Source organism: Nothobranchius furzeri, chromosome 17, assembly GCF_043380555.1.
Source record: "Nothobranchius furzeri strain GRZ-AD chromosome 17, NfurGRZ-RIMD1, whole genome shotgun sequence".
NCBI classification, from domain to species: domain Eukaryota; kingdom Metazoa; phylum Chordata; class Actinopteri; order Cyprinodontiformes; family Nothobranchiidae; genus Nothobranchius; species Nothobranchius furzeri.
Window position 1 is genome coordinate 28,166,972 of NC_091757.1, and position 19,412 is coordinate 28,186,383.

At 47.2% G+C, this 19,412-nt stretch overlaps 2 protein-coding genes and 1 long non-coding RNA gene across 7 annotated transcripts; 1 reads left to right on the forward strand and 2 right to left on the reverse strand.

Moving 5' to 3' along the window:
- Window positions 1-683: 683 nt before the first annotated feature.
- Window positions 684-10,971, reverse strand: LOC139063704 (uncharacterized). Of its 5 annotated transcripts, none has more exons than XM_070546353.1 (3): window positions 10,347-10,771; window positions 9,318-9,459; window positions 684-752 (listed from the first exon to the last, which is right to left on the reverse strand). In XM_070546353.1, exons 1-2 carry the CDS (start codon window positions 10,714-10,716, stop codon window positions 9,455-9,457), a joined length of 375 nt encoding a protein of 124 aa, XP_070402454.1. In that variant the 5' UTR covers window positions 10,717-10,771; the 3' UTR covers window positions 684-752; window positions 9,318-9,454. The 5 variants fall into 5 exon arrangements, with proteins under 5 accessions (XP_070402454.1, XP_070402452.1, XP_070402450.1 ...); XM_070546351.1 differs by having other exon boundaries at window positions 9,784-10,771; XM_070546349.1 differs by having other exon boundaries at window positions 9,318-10,771.
- Window position 10,972: 1 nt separating this feature from the next.
- LOC139063703 (uncharacterized) lies at window positions 10,973-13,120 on the forward strand. Its single transcript, XM_070546348.1, has 2 exons — window positions 10,973-11,457; window positions 11,549-13,120. Exons 1-2 carry the CDS (start codon window positions 11,356-11,358, stop codon window positions 12,155-12,157), a joined length of 711 nt encoding a protein of 236 aa, XP_070402449.1. The 5' UTR covers window positions 10,973-11,355; the 3' UTR covers window positions 12,158-13,120.
- Window positions 13,121-15,034: 1,914 nt separating this feature from the next.
- Window positions 15,035-15,307, reverse strand: LOC139063805 (uncharacterized). Its single transcript, XR_011517143.1, has 2 exons — window positions 15,194-15,307; window positions 15,035-15,129 (listed from the first exon to the last, which is right to left on the reverse strand). It is a non-coding gene; the product is annotated as an uncharacterized lncRNA (long non-coding RNA).
- Window positions 15,308-19,412: the final 4,105 nt, after the last annotated feature.

Consider the following 19,412-nt stretch of genomic DNA (forward strand, 5'->3'; position numbering starts at 1 on the left):
CAGGAGATGGTGGTGCCGGGACAGCAGGAGCTGGTGGCTGTACTGATGTTTTGGATTGGCTTCTGGATTTCTTTCTTGGATGTTCGTCTTCACTGTCATCAGAATCTCCCCCAAAAATGACTATAATTTGGACAGGGAAATAACACTCAGTTGTCGTGGTACTCTCATTTCCATAATCTTTAAGTAGTTATTTAAGTCAGTTTTTATACTAGGTAACCTGTATTGTCTTCTCGGACATAGAAACTTGGATAAATGTTCCATACACGATATATGCATGCATGTTTCAATTACAATTCACAGGAAAACATGGAAAGATGCTTACATCGCCTTTGGCTTCCTCTTGGGTCGCATGTCCTCTTCCTCTTCCTCTTCTTCTGTCTGCAGGTTGGAAGTGTGGCATGACGTGACTTATTTAGGTGTTGTCTTGCCTCGAAGTACTGATCTAAAATTTGGTAAAAAATAATATTTTCAGATAATTGAAAGACTGAAGTCATACTTATTATATATAAAAATAATTATATATATATATATATATATATATATATATATATATATATATAATATAAAGTAGCTTACCACATGATTTAAGAATTCGGACATCATACGTTTCCCATTCAGGTCCCGGCTCCTTTGCCCGGTTCACGCTTGCATCACTTTTATAATTCGGCCAACAGGTAACGCCGTCACTGTACCAGTTCTCGGGCACCACTGCTACAGTTTTGTTGACGGTGAACTCAACTAGGTGGAACACCCTAATTAAAAAGGAGAAACACAAAACATTATGTTTACAAATATGAAATTTTTACTGAAGATGCACTTGATCAAATACTTTCTGTAACTAGCAGGTAATGTTGGGTGTTATCTATGGATGTTTAAATAATTTCATTTTAAAAGAGATAAGTTCTGTATTCCAGTAGTTTTATAGAATGTTTATTTACATCTTCTACTTCTCACACACACATGCACGCATGCACGCATACTTACAGTCAGATGTTATCCAATTTCAAACATAGGAGCATTTCTAAATATGTCACTGTCAGTCTCTGACCCTCACGGCTAACATCATTCTAACAAAACCACTATATTACAAGGGGAAATGTGCATCAATTACTTTTAAAAAAACCTTCAAAAAGGTTCTGCAATATATGGCTATTGACAGCCAAACAATAAACAGTTGCTATGAACAATCAACTAATTTCAAATAAAACTGTTGTGTTCAGGAGCAACACATCTACTTTTGTGTGTAGTTGCACCACTAAAATGTGTGAAACGGGGATGACCACAAACCCATTCTTATGTGGAAGAACACATTTTTGCGCAAGCTCAGAAACTTTTTTTATTTTATTTTATTTTTTTACCGTGTCCTGTCTGGCTGTGAAGCAAGCAGAATTGATGTCTGAATGCTGGTGACAAGCCTTACAGATTTACTCTCAGGTGGAGCATCAAAGCGTTTGCTTTTAATGTCACGCCTGATACTTAAAACTTTATTGTTATTGTTGTTGAATGCTTTGTAATTCCGACCAGACACGGAGACAGAGGTGAAAGAGAAAGGAAAAGAAAAGGTGGGGAGAGAGGAGGAGAAGGGAGGGGTTCCACAAAAATAAACAATGAACAAGAGTCTGCTTCTAGACCTGCAGAAAAAGACAAAAAAGCAAAAGGACAAAAAAAATGGGACACAACAACAATACAACAAGATCTAGCTATCACTGCGTCAACTTGATGAAAAAAAAATATAATCAACATTGCTTAACTGAAGAATCACGATAATAAATCACAGTGCATTAAGTGCCCACCATAGTCTTAAGACCTGTGTTGAACGTGCCCAAGCCCATACTTTTGAGAGCACCATGTGCGCACCTGTGTGTGTACACGCGCTTGTTTATGTAAGGTTTCTCTATAGGAGCGTCCAACAGAGAGTGTGAGGGACCACAGATCTGCCCCCCAAAGATGCGTAGGAGACGGGAGGAGCTCCAAGTCCCAGAGATCCAGGCGCTGCCCCAGAGCACAGGAACCCCAAGGAGACTGCAACCAGAAAGGCCCCCGCCCCCCTCGAGAGGCACAGAGGATCGCCCCGGGGGACCACAACCAGCAGCCGGCAGAGTCCTGGGAGACATCAGCGGCAAGCCCGCAGGCCCGCCTGCAGCCTCCCACCCCCTAGCCGGCCGAGCCCGGGACCCAGCGACCCGGGACCCAGGGGCGACCACCCCCGCCGGGGACCCAGCAGAGCCCAGGGACCCAGACCCCACAAGGCAGCCACCAGGATCTATCAGGCAGATGCCAAATGTCACGTTCTGAGGATGTTAGGACCCAAATATGCAGTTACCCAGGATGACACGAGGCAGAGATGATGAAAAAGTAAAATTCTTTATTTTGAAGGCGGAACAAAAGTAAATCCAGGCAGCGAGCCAGAAGTCCAAAATTCCAGATAAGCTCTGGAGATCAAAAACTCTAGAAAGTCCAAGGGGCAAAGAACACTGGTAATCCAAACGAGACGAGACTGACAGAATAACAAACATTCAATGGACCGACAAGAACACAGAGACAGACAGGGCTTAAATACGCTGGGAGAAGTGATTAGGGAAAATGGGAGCAGGTGTGTGAAGTGAGAGCTGGAGGGAAGACAGGTGAACCTAATAATCAAAATGGGCAAACAGAAACAGAGGAGGGCCAAATAAACCTAAGAAACTCTAAGACACCAAAACTAAATCTAAAGGCTGCGGGAAGGATTAATACACACACACCAAGGCACTAATATATAAACGGGAAAGGGGAATGGACAAGCACACACACACACAGAACAACACACACACACACACACACAAACACACAAACTGAGCAGGAGACTGGATCTCACACACACACGTTGAGCTGGGGACAAGGAAGCTGGGGACTACAAGGACACAGAATGTAAACGAGACCTGGAGGACCTGGGGAAGAATGAGATGACACAAAACCTGGGAGGACTAGACTTAAAGGACTATAAACATAAGACACTAAACTGACACGCAGAAAAAGGACACATGAGGGCGCCAAAGAGCTACAGCATAAGACACACAACAGGGATACAGACAAGGACACATGAGGGCGCTAAAGGGCTACAACACAAGGGGAGAACATGGAGTGGAGCACAAGAGGAGCTGGGGAACAAAGAGACACAAGAGGGAATCTAGAGAGGGATGGAGGACACCAGGAGACACATGGGGAAGACAGACGCAGACCATGACAGTACCCCCCCCTCTAAGGGCGGATACCAGACGACCATAAGACAGACAAACACCACAAGCAAAAGACAAGACCAAAACCAGACACGAAACAACCAGAGGGAGGGAGAGGAGGGAGCAAACAAAACACAACCCAAAAAGGGGCGGGCGAGGAGGGAACAGAAGAGTCTGGGGGGCCGGCGACGGGGAACCAGGAGCTGGGACTGTAGGAGTCTGGGGGGCCGGCGACGGGGAACCAGGAGCCTGGACTGTAGGAGTCTGGGGGGCCGGCGACGGGGAACCAGGAGCCTGGACTGTGTCAGCCTGGGGGGCCGGCGACGGGGAACCAGGAGCCGGGACTGTGGGAGTCTGGGGGGCTGGCGACGGGGAACCAGGAGCCTGGACTGTAGGAGTGTGGTGATAGGGGAAACTGGACCAAGACTAAGACTGAGAGGGAAAACTGGACCAAGACTAAGACTGAGAGGGGACACAGGACCAAGACTAAAACTAAGAGGGGACACAGGATCAAGACTAAGACTAAGAGGGGACACCGGATCACTACCGACAGGGGACACTGGACAAAGACCATGACTAAGAGGGGACACAGGACCACTACCAACAGGGGACTCTGGACAAAGACCACGACTACGAGGGGACACAGACTGGGGAACTTGAGGGGGCGTAGACTGGGGAACGTCAGACTGGGGAACTTGAGGGGACGTAGACTGGGGAACGTCAGCCTGGGGAACTTGAGGGGACGTAGACTGGGGAACGTCAGACTGGGGAACTTGAGGGGACGTAGACTGGGGAACGTCAAACTGGGAGGCTTGAAGTGACTGGAAGGCTTGAGGTGACTGGAAGGCTAGAGACTGGGAGGCTTGAGGTGACTGGAAGGCTAGAGACTGGGAGGCTTGAGGTGACTGGAAGGCTAGAGACTGGGAGGCTTGAGGTGACTGGAAGGCTAGAGACTGGGAGGCTTGAGGTGACTGGAAGGCTAGAGACTGGGAGGCTTGAGGTGACTGGAAGGCTTGAGGTGACTGGAAGGCTAGAGACTGGGAGGCTAGAGACTGGGAGGCTTGAGGTGACTGGAGGGCTTGAGGTGACTGGAAGGCTAGAGACTGGGAGGCTTGTGACTCGGGAGGCTGGGAGACTTGAACACTCGAGATGGGAACACTTGAGGCTTGGGGAACTGGAACACGTGTGGGGAGACTTGAGACAGAGATGTCCGCTTCAGAGCAGGAGGGGGCGACGTCGGCTTCAGAGCCGGGCGAGTCTGCTTCAGAGCAGGAGGGGGCGACGTCGGCTTCAGAGCCGGGCGAGTCTGCTTCAGAGCCAGAGGGGGCGACGTCGGCTTCAGAGCCGGGCGAGTCTGCTTCAGAGCCAGAGGGGGCGACGTCGGCTTCAGAGCCGGGCGCCGTCTGTTTCAGAGCCGGAGGGGGCGCCGTCTGCTTCGGGGCCCGGGGACGTGGGAGCGTCTGCTTCGGGGCCCGGGGACGTGGGAGCGTCTGCTTCGGGGCCCGGGGACGTGGGAGCGTCTGCTTCGGGGCCCGGGGACGTGGGAGCGTCTGCTTCGGGGCCCGGGGACGTGGGAGCGTCTGCTTCGGGGCCCGGGGACGTGGGAGCGTCTGCTTCGGGGCCCGGGGACGTGGGAGCGTCTGCTTCGGGGCCCGGGGACGTGGGAGCGTCTGCTTCGGGGCCCGGGGACGTGGGAGCGTCTGCTTCGGGGCCCGGGGACGTGGGAGCGTCTGCTTCGGGGCCCGGGGACGTGGGAGCGTCTGCTTCGGGGCCCGGGGACGTGGGAGCGTCTGCTTCGGGGCCCGGGGACGTGGGAGCGTCTGCTTCGGGGCCCGGGGACGTGGGAGCGTCTGCTTCGGGGCCCGAGCCGGGTACGTCTGCTTCGGGGCTCGAGCCGGGTACGTCTGCTTCGGGGCTCGAGCCGGGTACGTCTGCTTCGGGGCTCGAGCCGGGTACGTCTGCTTCGGGGCTCGAGCCGGGTACGTCTGCTTCGGGGCTCGAGCCGGGTACGTCTGCTTCGGGGCTCGAGCCGGGTACGTCTGCTTCGGGGCTCGAGCCGGGTACGTCTGCTTCGGGGCTCGAGCCGGGTACGTCTGCTTCGGGGCTCGAGCCGGGTACGTCTGCTTCGGGGCTCGAGCCGGGTACGTCTGCTTCGGGGCTCGAGCCGGGTGGCGTCCGCTTCTGGACCACCGCTGAGGCGAGGTGCGATGCGTCCACCTGGACCACCGCTGAGGCGAGGTGCGATGCGTCCACCTGGACCACCGCTGAGGCAAGGTGCGATGCGTCCACCTGGACCACCGCTGAGGCAAGGTGCGATGCGTCCACCTGGACCACCGCTGAGGCAAGGTGCGATGCGTCCACCTGGACCACCGCTGAGGCGAGGTGCGATGCGTCCACCTGGACCACCGCTGAGGCGAGGTGCGATGCGTCCACCTGGACCACCGCTGAGGCGAGGTGCGATGCGTCCACCTGGACCACCGCTGAGGCGAGGTGCGATGCGTCCACCTGGACCACCGCTGAGGCGAGGTGCGATGCGTCCACCTGGACCACCGCTGAGGCGAGGTGCGATGCGTCCCCTTGGACCACCGCTGAGGCGAGGTGCGATGCGTCCCCTTGGACCACCGCTGAGGCGAGGTGCGATGCGTCCCCTTGGACCACCGCTGAGGCGAGGTGTGACTCAGACGCAGGTCTCCGAGTAGGGGCCTCTGAGATAGGCGGCACCACTCTGGCCTCAGTAGAGTGCTGGTGATGGCGTTGTCGTCTACGATGAGCACGACTCCTAGGAGGTGCGGGGGTGACTTCAACAGGTGCGGAGGAAGTGATACAGCCCACCGGAGATGAAGTGGTGGCGCTGTCAGAACCTGGTGAGGGTGTGGTGGTGTACTCCATCTGAGATGCTGAGGTGGCATCAGCGACTGGTGGAGGAGGATCTCGGCCAAAAGTGCGGAGGAGCAATGCAGCAAAGTCCCAAAAAGACACAGCCTTAAGATCCTCTATGTCGAACCGGTCAGCAACCCACCGCATGGCTTTACCCCTCAACCAGAGCACCATATACGACACCTTGTTGAACTCTGAAGATTCCAAGTCCAAACAACGGGCACAGTCCCGAATGAAACCCATACAAAGGTCTGGATCACCGTCATAATAGAACATCTCCTGTGTACCTGGAGTTCCTGCTGGGTCCTGTTCTGGTCGGTCCATTCTGTCACGTTCTGAGGATGTTAGGACCCAAATATGCAGTTACCCAGGATGACACGAGGCAGAGATGATGAAAAAGTAAAATTCTTTATTTTGAAGGCGGAACAAAAGTAAATCCAGGCAGCGAGCCAGAAGTCCAAAATTCCAGATAAGCTCTGGAGATCAAAAACTCTAGAAAGTCCAAGGGGCAAAGAACACTGGTAATCCAAACGAGACGAGACTGACAGAATAACAAACATTCAATGGACCGACAAGAACACAGAGACAGACAGGGCTTAAATACGCTGGGAGAAGTGATTAGGGAAAATGGGAGCAGGTGTGTGAAGTGAGAGCTGGAGGGAAGACAGGTGAACCTAATAATCAAAATGGGCAAACAGAAACAGAGGAGGGCCAAATAAACCTAAGAAACTCTAAGACACCAAAACTAAATCTAAAGGCTGCGGGAAGGATTAATACACACACACCAAGGCACTAATATATAAACGGGAAAGGGGAATGGACAAGCACACACACACACAGAACAACACACACACACACACACACAAACACACAAACTGAGCAGGAGACTGGATCTCACACACACACGTTGAGCTGGGGACAAGGAAGCTGGGGACTACAAGGACACAGAATGTAAACGAGACCTGGAGGACCTGGGGAAGAATGAGATGACACAAAACCTGGGAGGACTAGACTTAAAGGACTATAAACATAAGACACTAAACTGACACGCAGAAAAAGGACACATGAGGGCGCCAAAGAGCTACAGCATAAGACACACAACAGGGATACAGACAAGGACACATGAGGGCGCTAAAGGGCTACAACACAAGGGGAGAACATGGAGTGGAGCACAAGAGGAGCTGGGGAACAAAGAGACACAAGAGGGAATCTAGAGAGGGATGGAGGACACCAGGAGACACATGGGGAAGACAGACGCAGACCATGACAGCAAAATCTTAAACCCCCAGACCCGGTTGCCACTAACACTAAGGCAGACCAAGGCACAAGGGAGGGAGAGGAGATGCGAAGGGAGGGCTAAGTGTTTTTCTCCCCAGAAGAAGCTACAACGATGTTCTGCTGAGCTGTGGTGACCTCATGGAGGGGGCCATCGTCTAGCACACTGTTGCTAACCACTAAAACTTTCTCCCTCTCCTGATAATAACTTTTTGCTTTCCTTGACGTTGGATGTGCTACTACTAGTTTATCCGTTTAATTATAGATCAAATAGGATAAATACAATAAAGTTTATCTCTCACCAAATAGAATATTTACTAAGAAATCACAATATAACTATAGACACATTACTTGTCTTTGTGTGTGTGTGTGTGTGTGTGTGTGTGTGTGTGTGTGTGTGTGTGTGTGTGTGTGTGTGTGTGTGTGTGTGTGTGTGTGTGTGTGTGTGTGTGTGTGCGTGTGTGTGCGTGTGTGCATGTGTGCGCGTGCGTGCTCTGTCTTCTCGATCCCCAGTGACTCGTGGAGGATGGCTGCTTATACTGAGCCAGGATTCTCTGGAGTTTCTTCCTGTTAAAAGGGAGTTTTCCTCTCCACTGTCGCTTTATGCTTGCTTAGTATGAGGATTGCTGTAAAGTCACTGACACTAGTCAGTGACTTGATGCAATTTGCTGGGTTCCTTATATAGGAAACATTATTTCTGATTGGCTTAATGAACTGACCTGAATTGGAATGTTTATTATGTGAAGTGCCTTGAGACGACTCTTGTCGTGATTTGGCGCTATATAAATAAACTTGAATTGAATTGAATTGAATTGAAAGTTAACAATAATGACAGTATGCAGAAATATCTGTTTACCAGCTGCTCCTGCAGTGAATGATGACCCTTTATAGTCCATGAAGTTCTGCAGGGCTTTAGAAATGAAATGGCTGTTATGGCCTCACATTTCCTCGAACACTGGTTAATGTTCACGAGATCCAATTGCACTGTATTTAAATAAAGAACATCATCACGTCCTGCTCATGAGACATGTTTGTCTAACAAACCATTTATATAGATGACTTTCCACAAAAGGATGGCCAACTACCTTTGGGATCTGCTGGAAGTGGAGTTCCGCTCAGAAAAAGTGTAGTTTCTAGAAATTATAATTTAACCATAAATATAGCTGTGCATACATTACATTAAACATTCTTAACTGTTTATTTTAAATTACACACCCATTACGGCCTTTCCAGATGAATCCAGTGTGATATCTGCTGATGATATTTTATGAATGTCGGCCAGGGTCTTCTCATTCAACATATTGTGATGATGAATGATAGCGCGCATGAGAATGATATGGCTCCCTGGAGACATCATATTTAGAAAGTAGTTATTCTTCCTCATTTTGGAGAACAACTGCTCTGCTACTTGAGAATTCACCCAACCGTGCAGTTCGAGTAACAGTGAAATTTTGCTCAAGCAGTCTTTTACTTCTCTGGTGTTGGCCTCGTGGAAAGTGTCATACAGAGCATAGTGTGCAGCTGAACCTGTAGAGGGGTGTGCATTGCTGTCTGCATGCTGCTTTTTAACCTTCAACCATGGCAGGTTTACTTTCAGATCACCTTTCAGGGCAGACTAAAGGTTTTCTGGCGTGGCATCAGCAAGTCTGCCTTCATTTGGCATAAAGGGGATTTTTAAAGGTTCACGCAGGTTTGTGTGCGTGGCCAAACCTCTTGCAAAATCATATATGACTGCATTAGGAAAGTGCTTAAATGATAGCAACATATCACAATAGTCCCTCGTACTTTCTGCCCTCACATTGAGCGTGATAGAATTCATGATTCCACAGGGGCACATTATAACTGCCCAGCCACCTTAACAAGAAACAAAGAAAGGGACGTTAGAGATTACAAACACACACACACACACACACAATCTCAGATAAGTTTTTTGTGTTTGGATAAGCTTACCAGATGCACCCCACACTTTTGAAAAGACCTTGTCAAAAGCACTGCGACTTTTCATCTGCTCTTTCAACCTGATGACAAGATTCATTTTGGAACCCGTGGACTCAAGGCCACATTGTTTGTCCAGGTTTCACACTGCATCAACCTGTGAAAACATGGGCAAATACTTGACCAGACACAGAAACTGTAATGCAAAGATGCTAACATAAATTAGATTTTAAAATATGGGTTGTTTTCAGGTGTTTTTGTTGTGGTCTGTTAGCCCAGGCATCACCGCTAATCTCACCTTCAAGTTGATAATTTCATTAATCAATCTGTCCTCAGATCATCAACATATATATCGACATATGGGATCAACTGACAACACCCGGTCGAACTAGCTACAATAGGGTGACCAGGTGTCCCAGTTTACCCGGGACAGTCCCGATTTTGAGCCATTTGTCCTGTGTCCCCAAAGATTTTTACAAACCAGTTATGTTGTCCCGATTTCACCCAGCCTTGGTCCCAAGTGTCCCGATTTTGAACTAATTGCTCATAGTTCACAGAACTAATTGTCACTGGGTTGTTTGTATGTCAATCAGAAAGTTGTCATAGTGACATTAGCTCAACTTTATGTCACATGTCTGTGTAACCTAATGCTCATTGGTTGATGACAACGCCGTTGACGCAAGACGGCTCCTAAGTCCTGCGTTAAGACGACTCACCAAGTCACTCGTTGTTCAGCATGCCTAAAAGATGGTCAAGACTAACAAAAGAGCTACTGGAACCACACAGCTTTCTCAGGAAGGTGCCAGGTGCAGCCTGCTGCAGACTGAACTGCACTGTGCACTATGTGCGCTGCACATCCTACACCAACCAGACTGTTGGGGGTGGCCTGATCAAGTTTATGAAAAACATTGTTTTGTCCTCGTCTTGCTTTTCCTCCTAAATTTAAATTGGTGTTGTCTGCACAAAAGCCGACCGCTTTATCCACCAAACCGAATGCAGATAGGCACCTGTAAACCTCATCACACAGCAGGGTTGAGGTCTCACCTGTTAGCGATGTAAAGTCGAGTATCTTCACTCTGACCCCCTCGGTTATTTTGAAGTAGCGCACAACAACAGGAACAAGCTTCACTGCCTTGTGGTTTGATGTGTCAACTGTGGCAGAGACCAGAGTAGTATCCGTAGTGTCTTCTTTTAGCAAATCTATAGCATGCGGGGCAATTACACTTGTCACCACTGCCTCAGCTTTGGTCCGAGCACTCGTAAAATGCTGGTCATAACATTTTCGAAGTAGTCCAGCAGTCCAGTCCATTGAACGAAAGTTGTGATTGTGCTTAACAAGGTGGTCGGCAAATGTTGCTTCCTGAGCAGCGCGGTCAAGGTCTTTGTCTCCAGCAGCAGTAGCACTAAAAAACATGCTAACCGAACTTCCCGCCTGTTACCACCGCTTATGTTTGCTAGTTTTAACATGGTTCTGCACGTCCGCGTTTCCACCATGAGCAACGGAGAATTCACACTTACATAAGACGCAAAACGCAGCATATTCATTTCCTGGCACCTTCCTGAGAAAGCTGTGTGGTTCCAGTAGCTCTTTTGTTAGTCTTGACCGTCTTTTAGGCATGCTGAACAACGAGTGACTTGGTGAATCGTTTTTACGCAGGACTTAGGAGCCGTCTTGCGTCAACGGGGTTGTCATCAACCAATGAGCATTAGGTTACACAGACATGTGACATAAAGTTGAGCTAATGTGACATTGAGAACTTTGTTGTCAAGGTTTTTGGATATTTTCACATCTACACTGTCCGAACTGAGGAGCTGAAAGACTTCTGTTCATTTGTTGATGTTGAACATGCCACTCTCCTTGGGACCAGCAGAACCCATTGGCTCTCACTGGGACCTGCAGTTGAGGGTTCTGAAGCTTTGTCCAGCACTTCAGTCCTCAGGAAAAAGCACCAAATTTAATCATCAAGTTCCTAGAAAACCAAGTGTGTGAGGCCTGGTTGTGGTTTACACACATTACAACCAACTGTCACTGTTCAATGACACCATCAAAAAGATGGAGAAAGACAAGAGCACAGCTGTCCACGCTGCACAGCACCTGTGTGATCTACAGGAGAAACTTTTGGAGAGGAAGGCCGCCCTCTTCATGGGATTAAAGGTGAGTTTAAACATGTTCAAATTAAAAGTAATGTAAAAACAAGGCTCTTATATTAATGCTTCTTGAATTATTATTGGTGTTTTTTTTTCAGGTGAAGAGCATTCTGGCTACCCAAGAGCGCCCTCAAGTGGAGGTGTTTAAGCAAAGCGTCCACACCTTCTATGAAGGTTGCATCTCATATCTGCAGAAGTGGAGCTCATCATTTACTGACATGAAGTGCTTCTCTTGGACCCTGCTCGAAGATCCACCAGGTTGGGATGTAGTTGAGAGCTCCCTGAGGTGTGTCTCCTCAAAGCTGCCAAACATTCACATCAATGAAACGGAGCTCTTTGACGAAGTTACTTCTGTCAAAACTTACACATCTGACAAGACTGGACTGTGGGACCGAGACATTAAACCAGCAGATGAGCGCTGGGCTGAAATCTTTACACATTTTAAGCATCAGCATGTCCCATTTAAAAATGTAGCCGTCATCTGCCAGTTTGCCATGTGCCTACCTGGCACGAACGCCTCTGTGGAACGCATTTTTTCTCTCATGAACAACACTTGGACCAATGAGAGAAATCGTTTGGGACTGGACACTCTGAAGGCACTGCTCATTACTCGGGTGAACTTTGATGGCTGCTCTGAGTTTCATGCCAGACTTGTTGACAACCACAGTCTGCTTAAAAAGATTCACTCAAACATGAAATACTCTTAAAGAGTTACTCTGACATTAAAGGGTTCATTTAGTGCAATATTTTTGTTTCTAAAAAAACTTGAAGTCAGTGAAATACTTTTTTTGTTCACAAAAGGGCTACATTTAATATTGCCCAAACAAATGTGCTTAAAAAATTCTGTATTGTTTTGGAAAATGATTGCACTAAAAATATTAGAAAAACTGTCCTTATTCTGAATATAGATCAAATGTTTCTGTTCTTGCACATTCTACAATCAAAAGCTGTTATTAAGGTCAGTTAAATTCGTTGTTTATCTTTTCACAAAAGGGCTACATTTAATATTGCCCAATGTGTTTCACAAATACAGTATTATTTTGAAAAAGAAAATAACAAAACATTGCACTAAAAAAAAGAATGTCCTTATTTTTAATAGGATGTTCAAATGTTGTTGCGTTTTGTACAATAAAAAGCAGTTATAAGTCACCAGCAAGGATTTGTCAGTCTTTAATTTTGTGTAAAACTTTGGTGTCCCACTTTTCAGTTTTTTAAATCTGGTCGCCCTAGGCTGGGATCAACTGACGACACCCAGTCGAACTAGCTACAAGCTAACCTGAAGCTAACCCAAAGCTAACGCAGAGGTGGGAGCTAAGCTAACGGAGGTAGCAACCTAGCTACAACCGGAGTTAACTGTGCACAACACCAGAGCTTCTGAGTCAGAGCTATGCCGGGCTGACCGCTGGGTAAAACCGGGTGGAACACAGAGGTCTCCGAGACCTCCACAAGCCGGCAGCCGCACAGCAGACAAGTGCCGCTGCGATCTGAGATGCGCAGAGCTGCTGCTGGGGAGAACCGGGTAGAAAGGTTTCCATCCCAGAGCTCCACAAGCCGGCAGCCCGCGCAGCAGACAGAAGCCGCGATCAGACAGAGATGCGCCGAGCTGTGGGGAGGGGAGAAGCGGGTGGAAAACATCGGTCTCCCGAGAGCTCCACAAGCTGATAGGCGGAACCCAGCTCCACCAACATGTTATATTTGAACCCATTTTCTAAAGTGCAGCATTATGTTAAACCTAATTGGTTTTACCCTATTACATTTATTTCATGGTTAAACAGTACATGTTAACATCTAAGCTCAGCTCGGCAGTGACCTAAAATACATAAATGTAATTTTACTTACTGAAAAAAATGAAGTGGAGACTCATTGGACGCTCTATTATTGCAATTAATGCCACAGCAAGTAATTTTGTCCAACAATTGCACAAAAATATCCAAAAAAGAATACACAAACGCTACAACTAATGGTCTAAGTTGAGAGACTGAAACTGACGGAACAGTTATCAGGCGAGACCGAGGCTCAGACTGAGGCCTTTCCGTGGAGCTAGCTCTGCGGTCACGTGGGTCTGATGCTCATTAATTACTGTAAATCCTCTAATATTGGCCTGTATTCAATTGACGGCCGGGTATCACATTTTGGCCAGTGTCGGAGTCGGCGGAGGTGAATAATGACCGGTTTTTTATAGTGGCCGGGTGGAATGTGGTAACAAGCAAGTACCACAGGGTGGCGGTTGTGTCATCCGTCTCACTTTTGATTTGCCAGTGATAGACCGCGAGGGTAACTTTAACCGTGCGGAGACGAAGAGGAGGCGAAAATTTGATATCAAGTTCAAAGAGAACGTGCTGATTATGCTGCAGAACACTCTGGGGAGCAATATGAACTAGTCACTAGATGACTTCACCGCTCTATAGTGACTTGTTATGCCTGTCATTGACTAGTCGCTGTCACGTGATAATGACCGGCAAGATGCAGTCCTCGGAAAAGAAGACTGATGTCAGCAGGTGACAAGCTCCTGCGCGTCGGGAGGCAACGCGCTGTGCCAGAGCGTCGGTACTGACACCCGCCGTAAAACGGACATTTAACCAAATTGTGACCTTTACCCTCTTGCAATTTAACCTTCCCCTCACCCCCATCCTAACCTTAACCAGCTTGCGCATGCAAAGCTCTGTTGACGCGCTCCAGACATCTGCGTCCTGAGCACGGCCACAGTAACATTATCAAATTAGGTGTCGCCACCTCAAAAACTAATTTAACACGTGATCGTTCATGTCGGCTCATTTCTTTTGTTTTCTGTCTTTTATTCTTTCATTTGCGCCTAATGCTTTTCGCTGTTGTCCTCCAGTGACGCACCGGTGCGGCCGGCGAGCAGCGCGCACCCCGTTGTTTTTGCGGTAGGTAGATCTTTTAGAACTGCAGTTCAAAGATAACTCATAAGGTGAATATATATGAAGGCAGGTAGCAGTTTTTCTTTAGGATTGAGTGGAGATGCAGGAAGATAACAGATACAGGACAGAAAAATAGTCAAATATAAACAAGTTAGTTTTTGTACCTGGTGGTTGCAACAAACAGACACCATTGAAGGTAATCATAAGTGAGGAACAGAAAATGAAATAATTATTTTAATGTTTAGAGCAGCAGGAACTCTGAGAGGCTGCAGGCGCATCAGTGAGTTTGCGGCCACTGCGCGGGGGGTGGGGGGTATGGCTGAAGCAGAAACTACCGTTGTTAAAAGAAATGTTTAACTTTGAAAATGTGGGCGCAATTTTAATTGTCAAAAACTCCAGCGAACCATTAGTTCATTTTGCTCAAATAGAAATTGAGGCCTGCCTCTAATTCTGGTCCTCCGTCCAATAAAGGCCTGGAGCTTGATGAGCTTGAGTCAAATACAGGCCCGGGCCTGTATTAGAGGATTTACAGTGTACAGAATTTTAGGCTTTTAATACACTTAAACAGAAGAGTGAAAAAAAATTCACCCCCCTCAGAGTTGTCATTGAGTGTAAACTAGATGATTTAAACCAAAAACCTGTCATGGTCGGAGGCAGTTTCTTGACCCACGACATGCAGAATCACACACGGAAACCAGGAAGGTAAGTAAAAGGGTTTATTTTTGGAAATAATGAGCAACGGAGGTTCGGGACTCGACGAGATGCAGGACTGGCAGCAGGGCTCCAGGGAGAGGTTTCTAAGGAGGGAGACAGAGTGAACTAATGGAAACAGACGGAAACTTAACTGGAGACTGGTCTTACTGTTTCTTGGCAGCACTAAATGCACCGGGAGGGTTGTCGGATCCGGGTGAGCTGAGGATATCCAAGAAGGATGGTTGGTTTGTCCAGAGGTGTAGGAGCTGAGATGGATGTGGTAGGTGAGCGGCTGAGAGCGGGCGGTCAGAGGATGGAGCAGTGTGTCAGGTAGGTTGTGATCCGGGTTTGTTCTGGAGAGGCTGAGGACGTTAAGAGGAACCTGGGAAAAAAGCAGGAGAGGGCATAAAGGGGTTTTCAGACGACAGGTTATCACGAGTACAAATGCAAAAATGTCAAGGTCTGGTTAGTGGCTAGAGCTACCCAAACTGCGTAAATCATCTGGCATGGTGAAGCGTCACACTGCTCCTTAAATCCCCTGGCCTTGATGAGGAGATCAGCTTCAGCTGGGAGCTCTCAGACACGCCCACCTGTGGAAACAAGCTCAGAATAGAAAAACCAGGTTACAGGCAGACAGCTCACCACGGACCATGACAAAAACCAAGCTGTACACATGTTTATTTCTGCTGTGAAATGGTATTTTTAACATGGGAGTCAATGAGGATTTGCTATTTTCTGACACCAGCCCCTAGTGGATGAGGGTGGAACTGCAATTTATTTCACTTCCGCATTGGCCTCACTTTCAGAATCGAATTGTGGGGGCTTGGTTTCGACTTCCTCCACCACCATACTAATACTGCTGTCACCACCTGGTGCAGGTGCATGAGACAATGCGTCAGCCAGTACAATAAACTTGCCTGGCATGCCTGGCAAACTTGCCTAGCATGTATATCAGTTCAAACGCTGCAGCATCACTATCATACATTGTATTCTTGGTGACATGTCATTGAGATTCTACTTCCTATTTGTGATGAGAGGTTTGTGATCCGTTTCTGCTATGAATGTTGGTAAACCAAACATCTAGCCATGGAACTTCCTGCATCCAAAGACCAAGCCTAAAGTTGCTTTTTCTATTTGAGCGTAGCGTTTCTCAGTCAGATCTGGATGCATATGCCACCGGCTGCCACTTATTTCATTCTTTTGCAACAGTACTGCTCCCAAGCCATTGTTTGAAGCGTCCGTAGAATCCAGAGAGGGATGGAGAAACATCAGGAGACACATGAGGGAAGACGCAGACGCAGACCATGACAGCAGGATAATGCACCATGTCATAAAGCTCAAATCATTTCACATTGGCTTCTTGAACATGACAAGATCGGTCAGATCTGGGATACGGCCAGAAGACCCGTGAGCCTGATCTGGACTCCAGGGAGAATGCTGAACATCTTCAGAACCAAAATCAGTTCAGTTTGCTTACTTTAGATGAATATTTCATTTCTAAGCTTGTAGCCCTCAGCTGACGAGTTGTTAGCTGACCATTAGCCCCATCATACCGTCCCAATATAATTCACTAATCTATAGATAAAACAATGTGCTGCCAGTTGAACCGCTGTGTGTTTATATTGAAATAACTCCAGAACAAATTTAATCGATAGATCAGCAGAATAATTCCTCCTGACTGGGATGCTGCAGTAGCTCGCTAGCTTGTGTTTGTAGTAATCCAGGATGGTTCTGAGGTTCTACCGGTCTCTGGAGGATCTATTGTTTAAATATGTGGCTCTTCTTTTAGATCTTATCTGTGTGAGTGTGTCGTGGCTTTCCAAATTACTTTTCCCCTTGCTAACACAGTTAGCTGTGTTGCTGCAGTCATGCTAACGGGACTCGTCTGGAGTGCAGATGGACCGGTAGCGGTTCCAGATAGATTTAGGTTATTATTTTAGGTCAAACCGTTAGTTACAATGTGTGTAGGACTCCGACATAGGGTTCAGACTTTTGGCTGCAACTGTAAACACAATTTTCTGTAATTATTGAATATGAAGTTGATTAAAATACAGCTAAACACGACGTACTAGCGGCATGAGCTGCCCTGTAAGACATCTTTTTAGTGACGTATGACAAACAGCTCTTCACTGTTTAGAGGAATTTAGATTTTTATGATGATTTATGACAAAATTCCTTAAAATGAATAACTGAGCCTAGTTTATCTTTATGTAGATGGTAAAGTGTAGTGAAACAGCATTAGTCTCAGTCGGCATAAGCAGCAGGGCCCTGCAGGGAATCGAACCCCGTCTCATTACTGAGAGTTCCGTTACCAGAGCCTTTTGCTTTGGGCGACGCGAGACGGTAAAGCAAAACCTGCATCAACACAGCATTTAATGTTGGAACATAAATTCTGTCTTGAAGCAGGAAAAAAGAAACCGTCAGACTAAAAAATTATTTCTAATTAAATTCATTTTAGTATTTTATAAACGTTTTACAGATTTAGAGCCTCCTTTGACTTTTATGCTTTTCGTTAACTTCTCGTTCTTTTACGATGTTTATCCGTTCTTTAGTCGCGGTCAAACGCATCGTACTTTTGTTCTGCGGTGAATCTTAAAGTTATGTTGAATGTAAATAATCGGAGTCTTTATTGCTTTAATTTAACCGCACAGTAACTTGTTCAAATATTCAAGTTAATTTGAATCATTTACATGTTTAGACTATATTTTATTAGCCTTTAATATTTTAGTATTTATTGTTTAACTTTTGTAAAGAGCTATTTTTAAACGCGTGCACATTTAAACACTAAAACCTTTGTTTGCTCCGTCTGTGTCAGAGCTCTGCTGTTCAGGTCCTTCCTGGTTCCTGCAGGACCACAAAGCCCAGAGAAGCTCAGTCCAGCAGGACGTGAGGACACAAACAGACACGGAGAGCTCCTCCTAAACCTGGAATCAAACGCTTCTACAGATTATTTAGAACAGTTTCTTGTGACAGAACAGTTAGTGAAACAGAAAGGACATGATGAAGATGATGTTATCGTCCTCGTCTTTCATACGGATCAAAGATCACCATCAGCTTACGCTCATGTCACCAAGTAAACGTCCCATTCCTCACTAAGACCTGCTCTATCTGCTCTACCAGATTATCAGAAGCATCACTGTAGTTGTAGTTTAGCCTCCATCTTCCTGCCCTCCTTGGTCTCTTGTTTATCTTCTACCACCTCTCACCATCCATCTCAGGTGGGATCTTGTTTGCTCCGATGGCCTCTTGTGTTCCAGGCTTTCATCTTTTAGTGAACGTTAGAATATCATATACTAATATATATGTATGTGCGTGTGTGTGTGTGTGTGTGTGTGTGTGTGTGTGTGTGTGTGTGTGTGTGTGTGTGTGTGTGTGTGTGTGTGTGTATGATGCTAAGCCAGACTGCCTGCTCCATCAGATGAAAAGGAAATCCTCTCAGGACCCAAATAAAATAGAAGATTTAGCAACCAGACACAGAAGCCCAGGTGAAACCGTCCACATCAGCATCTCCAGTTCTACCAGCTCTAAAAACACACTTCTTAAATAATAAAACACTAAACTCAGCCAACGGATGAAGACGTCCTGGTGCCAGATGCTACCTAAGACATCACCAGTTCAGCTGACTTGATAAAACACTTGGTGACTAAAACAAACATCTGGTGACCTGGTAAAAAACAGTCCTGGTGCAACAAGCCACCTGAGACAAACATTTCCAGTCAACCAGTTCAAGAAAGAAAGAAAGAAATGATATTCAGTGGCGCTGCACTGGAAAAAAAAAATCTCTAGTCCGAGTCGGAGTCGTCCCATCTTGGTCTCTTCAGTGGGATGTACGGGAAGCGCTCTCCAGTCCTCTTCTGGCTGGATCCAAGGACCGAGGTAGAAGGAGTGGGTTCTTCTACATCCTGGACCTCTTCAGCGCTCCCGTGGGCAGGCCTGGGATCTTCTGGAAGCTCTTCCGGCGGGGCCGGAGGAGCTACCGCCAGCGAGAAGTCTTCTAGTGGTGGAAGCTGCTGGACTTCATCTCTATCCAGAACTGAGCTACCATAACCAGAGTACACACTAGAAGCCATAAAACCTTTTAAAGCTGACCACAGACCCTCAATAGCACGCTCTGCCTCTACTGGAGGAGCCTGACCATGACCCACAAACACCACATCATCATCAGGAATGTGAAGGGCTGGGTACCTACCTTCATCTTCATCGAGAATTCGGATGACCTCAGGGGCCCCTGCAGTCGCGGGACGCTCCACGATGAAGATGCCTGTGAGGACAAAACAAGACACATTAAATCCACTTGTGTCATAAAACAGTTATGAAAAAGCTACAATGACTTGTTTACAATACAAGAGATGTGTGTCTGCATCTGCATGTGTGCACAAGACACACT

Bases quoted from the DNA above. Each gene is read 5' to 3' on its own strand.
- LOC139063704 (XM_070546351.1), bottom strand. From the start codon at position 10,716: ATGTTTTTTAGTGCTACTGCTGCTGGAGACAAAGACCTTGACCGCGCT.
- LOC139063703 (XM_070546348.1), top strand. From the start codon at position 11,356: ATGGAGAAAGACAAGAGCACAGCTGTCCACGCTGCACAGCACCTGTGT. The intron at 11,458-11,548 runs GTGAGTTTAAAC...TTTTTTTTTCAG, and splicing joins CCCTCTTCATGGGATTAAAG to GTGAAGAGCATTCTGGCTAC.